At 45.9% G+C, this 8,851-nt stretch overlaps 1 protein-coding gene across 1 annotated transcript in view; it reads right to left on the minus strand.

Moving 5' to 3' along the window:
- Window positions 1-7,545: 7,545 nt before the first annotated feature.
- plekho1b (pleckstrin homology domain containing, family O member 1b) overlaps window positions 7,546-8,851 on the minus strand; it is a 6,490-nt gene continuing 5,184 nt past the window's right edge. The window contains exons 2-3 of the mRNA XM_024144345.2: window positions 8,710-8,811; window positions 7,546-8,434 (exon numbers count right to left, since the gene is read on the minus strand). Coding sequence (XP_024000113.2) covers window positions 7,646-8,434; window positions 8,710-8,808 — 888 coding nt within the window. The 5' untranslated portion in view covers window positions 8,809-8,811 and the 3' untranslated portion in view covers window positions 7,546-7,645. The remainder of the gene's footprint in view (window positions 8,435-8,709; window positions 8,812-8,851) is intronic.

Raw genomic sequence — 8,851 nt, forward strand, 5'->3', positions numbered from 1 at the left:
CTTTTAATCTGCGATTATGTTTTAGTTGTGTTGTGTTAGTTGTGTTCAAGCTGGTCTACTGTAGTTGGGCTCTAGCTTGCCGACCATAACCGTGGTGGTTGGCTAGGCTGACTAGGCTAATATCAAGTTGGCTAAATAGCTAACATTAGCTGACTGGCTAGCTTTCTGGCTAAGATAACTGCACYTAGCTAATATTCTTTGATAACTGGTTAGTATCAGGTATCAAGGTAAGACCCAAGTGCAGACTTTGTGAAGTAACAATGTTTATTGTAACCACAGGGGCAGGCAAGGGGTCGATAATCCAGAGTAGAGGCCAAGGTACAGGATGGCAGGCAGGCTCAGGGTCAGGTCAGGCAGAGGTCGGTAATCCAGAGGTGGAGCAAAGGTACAGGACGGCAGGTAGGCTCAGGGTCAGGGACAGGCAGAGTGGTCAGGCGGGCGGGTACAGGGTCAGGACAGACAAGGGTGAAAAACCAGGAGGACGAGAAAAAGAGAGACTGGGAAAAACAGGAGTTGACAGGAAAAACGCTGATAAGCTTGACAAACAAGACGAACTGGCAACAAACAGACAGAGAACACAGGTATAAATACACAGGGGATAATTGGGAAGATGGGTGACACGTGGAGGGGGGTGGAGACAAGCACAAGGACAGGTGAAACAGATCAGGGCGTGACAGTTAAATGGCATTATATATTTCCAAAACGTTGGTTTACTTTAATGTAGCTGCAAGCTAGGTGTTGAAAGCAACTGGGTGACTCATTCAGTGCTAATGTAACATTTGCAGGCTGGTAGGGCTAATGTTAGCAGGCTAGTAGGGCTAACATTAGCAGGCTAGTTGGCTAGTAACCTTGCAAGTTGATTCAGTGTAAACGTAACATTAGCACGCTGATAGGTCTAACGTTAGCAGGCAAGTTYGCTTGTAACCTTGCAAGTTGATTTGTCAAAATAAATTATAAACTATTTGCTTGTAAATTGTCTGAAGATTTTATTGAAACCAGTAGTCATGAGTGCAAACTATTTGGTTTAATTTGAAGATATATATTTGAAGTTATTTCTGTTTACATTATAGGGAATAGGCCTGCTTGCCAGATCCTCCATATTACATCACACCCCAGAAAAACATTTTCCAACATGACTAAGGCATTTTTCGGAATTCTGATCGGTTTTATGAAATAACAGTTGTTGTTTTTTACAGTGAGGCGTAACTTGGCATTGGAACCTTTGATGTGTATACTAATGCAAATCCACATGTTACATGTGGTTACGTTTATGCTACCTACCCTTTAACCGTAACCGCAAGACTAGCTAACGTCAGCCACCTAGGTTAGCCACAATAAATTGGAATTTGTAACATATCATACAAAATTGATTATTGACATCCACAAATTAATACATACCATACGAAATGTAACATATCATACTTAATGGAGAGAGACAGATTTACCTTTACTATGTTACGTCTACCCATGACTCTAGTTAGGTACTGTAAACTCAGCAAAAAAAGAAACGTCCCTTTTTCAGGACCCTGTCTTTCAAAGAAAATTCGTAAAAATCCAAATAACTTCACAGATCTTCATTGTAAAGGGTTTAAACACTGTTTCCCATGCTTGTTCAAAGAACCATAAACAATTAATGAACATGCACCTGTGGAGCGGTCGTTAAGACACTAACAGCTTACAGACGGTAGGCAATGAAGGTCACAGTTATGAAAACTTAGGACACTAAAGAGGGCTTTCTACTGACTCTGAAAAACACCAAAAGAAAGATGCCCAGGGTCCCTGCTCATGCTGCATGAACGTGCCTTAGGCATGCTGCAAGGAGGCATGAGGACTGCAGATGTGGCCAAGGCAATAAATTGCAATGTCCATACTGTGAGAGCCTAAGACAGCACTACAGGGATACAGGAGGACAGCTGATCATCCTCGCAGTGGCAGACCACGCGTAACAACACCGCACAGGATTGGTACATCCAAACTTCAACCCTGCGGGACAGGTACAGGATGGCAACAACAACTGCGAGTTACACCAGGAACGCACAATCCCCCGTCAGTGCTCAGACTGTCCGCAATAGGCTGAGAGAGGCTGGACTGGAGGTTTGTAGGCCTGTTGTAAGGCAGGTCCTCACCAGAGAACAGTGTAGCCTATGGGCACAAACCACCGCCGTGGACCAGACAGGACTGGCAAAAAGTGCTCTTCACTGACGAGTCGCGGTTTTGTCTCACCAGGGGTGATGGTCTGATTTGCGTTTATCGTCGAAGGAATGAGCGTTACACCGAGGCCTGTACTCTGGAGCGGGATCGATTTGGAGGTGGAGGGTCCGTTATGGTCTGTCGCGGTGTGTCACAGCTTCATCGGACTGAGCTTGTTGTCATTGCAAACTATTCAATGCTGTGCGTTACAGGGAAGAAATCCTCCTCCCTCATGTGGTACCCTTCCTGCAGACTCATCCTGACATGACCCTCCAGCATGACAATGCCACCAGCTATACTGCTCGTTCTGTGAGTGATTTCCTGCAAGACAGGAATGTCAGTGTTCTGCCATGGCCAGCGAAGAGCCCGGATCTCAATTCCATTGAGCACGTCTGGGACCTGTTGGGATCGGAGGGTGAGGGCTAGGGCCATTCCCCCAGAAATGTCCGGGAACTTGCTGGTGCCTTGTGGAAGAGTGTGGTAACATCTCACAGCAAGAACTGGCAAATCTGGTGCAGTCCATGAGGAGATTCACTGCAGTACTTAAGCAGCTGGTGGCCACCCCAGATACTGACTGTTACTTTTGATTTTGACCCCCCTTTGTTCAGGGACACATTATTCCATTTCTGTTAGTCACATGTCTGTGGAATTTGTTCAGTTTATGTCTCAGTTGTTGAATCTTGTTATGTTCATACAAATATTTACACATGTTAAGTTTGCAACACAGTTGACAGTGAGAGGACGTTCTTTTTTTGCTGAGTTTATGTATATTTTTTCATATATATATATATTTTTTTTTATTTAACCTTTATTTAACTAGGCAAGTCAGTTAAGAACAAATTCTTATTTACAATGACGGCCTACAATGACGGTAACACGTGTGCTAAACAAATACCTCAAGGATGCTTGAGGTGACCATAAGATGCTTTTCTTCCTCAATGTGTAAGTCAACGCGGAGTGTCGCTCATAAAATCATATACACCATTAGACTCGTGACAGCAAGCTTCTTCCTGTCTGCTGCGCTGTTGGATGAAGGGTTGACATCTGGAGTGTGACTGCAGCTAGTCACGGAGCAGAGCAGCGTCAGTCCTAATTTGAGGAGGCAGAGGGACCTCTCTCATGTGTTTAATGAGCAGGGCTTGGCGTGGAGGCCACAGGGGCCTGCTGCCCTCTGGGAGGGGATTCTGCCCTATGGAGTGTCAGGATCTCCAGGCCGAGAGAGAGAGAGAAAGAGAGAGAGAGACAGCGAGAGAGAAAGAACGAGAGACAGAGAGTGAGCGAGAAAGAGTGCGCGAGAAAGAGAGACAGAGAGAGAACGAAAGAGAGAAGAGTTTTAGAGCGAGAGAAAGACAGGGTAATATGTATGCATATTTAATGTGTGCATTGGGCAGAGGATGTATTGGTTGTATTCTATTCACACAGTAGACTTCTCTCGGCTGTGTTCTGGTTCTTCATTTCTGTGGTGTATTTTTGTGTCTCGTTTAAATCACTGTCAGTATCTCTTTCTCTTCCTGCCTCTATGGGGCTGTGAACATCGGTGCCACATCTCACCCAGTTTTAAGGAGGTGCCACCATCTCTGTACTGTCTTTGGCAGTGACAACACAGGATGATAACACACAGTCCGTCATGCCGTAGGCCCAGCTCTCTGTCTGTCTGTGTCGGACTAGCAGGCTGCTCCTGCCACATGGTGTGAGGTGCATACATGCATGGAATCATTCCTGTGTGTGTGTGACGTGTGTTTGTCTGTGTGTTTGTCTGTGTGTTTGTCTGTGTGTGTGTGTGTGTGTGTGTGTACATACAGTTTCTACAGACTGGCAGAGAGAGTGTGAGTGTAGTTTCAAATGCTCTTGAACAGATTTGGTCAAAAATGAAGAGAAAGTACATTTTCCATTTCTTTTGTTTAGCACAATTGATTAAAATGGAACCCTGAGGGAGCAGGATTTAAACCTCTGAGTCTGTGTACAATGCCTTCTCCATTCCCATCTAGTAATCCACCTAGCTCCTACTCTGCTATTGTATTCCTATGGTACAATCTTCATCTCATCCATAATGCACAAGAATTAGGATTTTGTAAATAGCTGGGGGACAATCATTGTAGTTGCTGAGTAACTTTCCTATATTCCTCTTGGTATTTAAGGCTGCGGTAGCTACTGTTTTGGTGCCGGACCCACATTTGGTGAACAAAATTGGAAAGGAAACTGAAAGTATGACAACATAAACATGTCATACATAAAAAGAAGGAAGACATTTCACCTTACAGAAATAACAAAACAGTCATGATGGAATGTTATGTGTTTGTGTGTGACCATGTGTGGCCAATATTGGCTGGATTTCACAACTTGTGGCCACAGATCCTGTATCCTGGTCCTGTATGGCTCAGGTGGTAGAGCATGGCGCTTGTACTGCCATACCTGAGGGTTCGATTCCAGGGGCCACCCATACATAAAATGGATGCATGCATGACTGTAAATCACTTTTGATAAAAGTGTCTGCCAAATGGCATATATTATATTATTATTATATCCCAGAATGCATTGCCAGCTGTAGAAGAGGTTAAGTTGACTTGGTGTTTGATGGATTATTAAGGTTGGAGTTGGTGTGACCAACCATTTCACACAACATGTGGTATGGTTGTCAGAACAAGTAGGCTGACGTTTACATTGTCARCTAGAAAATATGAAACATCCTTATTTACATTATCAAAGTATTTCAATGGGAATAGTTTTATTTCCTTGTACAGCCATATTATCTTTGGCATAGCTTGAAGATGGTATTATTGCTGCCGTAAAAACAATGCTTGGATCAATCACTTCCTACCTCAGCATTTCCTATGAAAACCAGCCCTATATTCCAGTAGGGTATTCTTCTGAATGGACATACAAAAATCATTTTATTACAATTCTCGGCTAGGTTTTGACTTAAAAAAGCAAACATTCAATGTAGAACACTGGTTGTCTGAATTAGGCTGATTGTTATAATTGCACAAGTGGTTATGTCTCAAGTACTTTGACAGTCCAGAAGTGATGAACATCAGTGCAAAGCAAAGCCACTTCCGTCTCCATCATAACGCAACGCAATAAGAAAATACAGCAACATCCTTTGAGATGATTCAAACTGCTCCGAGTATGTACAGTGCATCGGCTGTCATATCAATCTTTTCAGGATTGCACAAACGTTTTGTGTTCAGCCTCACACAAGATAGTACTTCATCCCAGATAAAACTAAATAACAACAACAATAATAGACATACTAGTAAAAATATTGTTTATGGCCTACTCAGTTAAATGTTTCCTCTTGTCTTCTTTCTAACATACCTTTCTCACCTCACCCTCATTTATGTCCATATCCAACTTCAACGTTAATGATTTTTGACTTCTGTTATTGGGTTGTGGTTGTTGGTTGAACAAACAGAGTAACACTACAATATGCAGAGTTTCCAGTTGAGCATTCTAAGAGCGTGAACATTCAAGAATGCCCCGGCCATTTTCTTCTCTAAAGCGTGCCTTAAATCATCCTACAAAAGCATTTTAAACAAATAAAAATACAAACAATGATAACAACATAATCATAACACTGTTTTTGTCCGTCTGACAGTCCAGAGCGAACCATTTCCACAGCACTGTGCGAACACATAACATGTGTAGCTACTGACTATAAAACAAGGCGGGGTGCTCTGGAGAGGCGCACTGGATGTTTTGATTAGGCGACGCAGTCCATTGGCCGCTGCTCTCTCTCTCTCTTCTCTCTCTCCTCTCCTCTCTTCTCTCTCTCTCTGTTCTCTCTCTCTCGCTCTCTCTCTCTCTCTCTCTCTCCTCTCTCTCTCTCTCTCTCTCTCTCGTTGTGGTTGTTGTGTTCGTGGCTACGTTGCATAGCTCTCTTCTCTGTCATAAACCCTATAAGAGCTTAAGTAGGACAGGGAGGTCAGAGGTCAAGCATCACTGTTAGCTAGCCGGAGGGATGCGTTCATCAACAGCATTGTTTACACACATTGTACCTTTGAGAAGCTCAGATTTTCAAACAGTAGCGAGCCGAGCGACTGTCTTAGGTATCACGGCGTTGGAACTATGCAGCCTGTATGTTTCTAGAAACACTAGATTGTCGTATCAAAATGTAGAACAGAATGAAAAGCCAACACATCTGTTCTCTCCAGTTTCCACCCACCAGTTTCATCCTCTTGTTTTACAGCCTTCTTCATAGTGCAATTCTGTTATTATTACTATTTTAGCAAATCACTTACAAGTGGTTCCTCTCCTCAGTACTGCATCTGACCTCTATGTCATGCTTCCCACTCAACACCAGACACACACAGACGCCATCCCGGCTCCATGGCTCTACAGTAGCATGATATTCACCACTCACAACAGACAACACACAGACGCCATCCCGGCTCCATGGCTCTACAGTAACATGATAATCACCACTCACACCAGACACACACAGACGCCATCCCGGCTCCATGGCTCTACAGTAGCATGAGAATCACACTCATACCAGCACACACAGACGCCACCCCGGCTCCATGGTCTACAGCAGCATGAGAACAATGGCTGCAGTGGCAACTGGCTGAAGACAACTGGTTGTAGGCCTACAGGAAAGGACAGCACTGTCCTATTAGGTACCATCTGTAAACAACAACCCAGACAGACGTCCTCCATTTTGACTGTATCATATGGCTCGTGGAACAGACAGAAACACCCTATGGAAGGCCAGTGTGTTCTGACTATGTGAACTGGTTCCCCTTGTCCCTGTGAATCATAATGGACCAGCAGAGATGAGGAGTCCACTGAGCTCCATTCCCAGAGCAGCAGAGGGAGGGAGGGAGGATGCTGTACTGTACGGTGTACGGTGGGCTGATGTTGGTTTTAGAGTGGTGGTTGTTGGGAATCTGGCTCAGACCAACCTTCCAGTGTGTTGTGTAACAGAAAAAGGAAAACATTCACATTCCCAACATGCGGGCTGGTCTGGACACCATGTTTCCCTTCCTGTAATCTGAGTCATCCTCAACCAKTGTGTGTCTATCCCTGGAGAGCAAAGCCCTTCTGATTCCCCGCCCAAACCTTGCAACATCCCCTCTTTGACAACCAACGCAGAGGAAAACATTGAGATTGTGAGCAAAACCCGACACTGCAGTATCACAAGGTCTTTCAGCAGCTGGTCAGTACAGAGAGACAGGATCTCTACTGGACTCCCTGGCCAACATGTACCTCAGATCCTAGATTGGCCCCTTCGCTTTGCCCCCCACACCCTTCATCAAGCAGACATGTAAGGGCACAGTGGTCAAGCACAGGGGACGTCGTTGGGCAACTGAATGTCCTCACTTTGTCACAGAATCAATAAAGTGAAAGGACACAGAAGGAGAGAAACAGACATATTTAACACTATTGTGGCTTTGCATGTTGAGTTGTTTTTTTGCTTAGGGATTCATAGTCCAGTCTGTGTTGAGTTCTCTGACGGTCACATCATGCTCTTCCTGTAGTCAGTCTGCTTGCCGCTGTTGGAGGGTGTGAGGGGTGAGAGGGAGGCAGGGGTGGCGGGCGGGGAGTCCAGCTGACGGTAGAGCGCCCTCAGCTCCTTCACCTCCTCTAGAACATCCTTGGCCTGACCCCATGTGGACGCTGCCTCCTTCAGCAGCCTCTCTGCCTCTGCCCGGGCCCCGTCCGAGGAACCCCTGGAGCCCTTGGAACCTGGAGAGTCCTTCCCTTTCCCCTTCCCCCGCTCCACCTCCTCCCCCTTCGCCCCCTGCACCTGCATCAGCAGCTCCTGAGTTCTCTCCAGCTTCTGAGCGATTAGGTCCTGCAGCTGGCTGATGGGRGGCAGGTTGCCAGGGGGGGCAGAGGTGGCAGAGCGGGGGATGGATGTCCTGGGTTTGGTGGCCTGCGTCCCGGAGTGTGAGAGGATCTCGTCCATGGAGGCGCAGCGGCTTTTCTCAGCTGGTGTGAGCCTCTTGCCCGGCTGAGGAGTGCAGGACTTCCCCATCGGGCTCTGAAGTTGCTGTTTATCGTCCCAAGTGACCCCAGTATCGCYCGGAAGGCTCTGGGACTTCCCAGTGACCTCTGCGGGAGTCGCTAGACAGATGCTACTGATGGCACCCTCTGTTTTGGACCTGAGGCAGTCGAGCTGAGTGGATTTGTCCAGGTTGGCCCGGAAGCTCTTGTCACAGGTGTCCTGGCCGTCTGTGCTGGGGCTGTCCTCCTCCTGGATCAGGTCAAGGGTTAACATGCCGTCAGAGGTAGAAGTGGAGGCCTGGACACGGAGCAAGGAGAAACAGTCTGTTAGTGATATTAGACACAGTGAGAAACACTGAGATCAGGGTAAGGCCCATTGTGATTTAGTTAAGTTAGGAAATGAATTGGATTAAATGTATGTAAAATTCCAGTTGAAAGTAGTTTGATCATTACCATGTCCAACTGACTCATTGAATTAAAGCTCAATTGACCGAGTTGGAATTGTCTCCAACCAGCCGTTGTGGTAATAAGGAGGGCTAAGACAAGACAGGCCAGGAGAAGCAGGATACCTACCACAGCCATGATGTGTCCTCGTGTAGGCAGGCGTCGTGTGTGAGGGATCTTAGCCCTGTCCCGTGTGAGATGGGACAGAAGGTTTTCATCCTCAACCATGACCTGAAAGAAAGCAAGAAAAAAAGAAAGAGATAAAGAAAGA

This window comes from Salvelinus sp. IW2-2015, unplaced genomic scaffold, assembly GCF_002910315.2.
Source record: "Salvelinus sp. IW2-2015 unplaced genomic scaffold, ASM291031v2 Un_scaffold5096, whole genome shotgun sequence".
NCBI lineage: Eukaryota > Metazoa > Chordata > Actinopteri > Salmoniformes > Salmonidae > Salvelinus > Salvelinus sp. IW2-2015.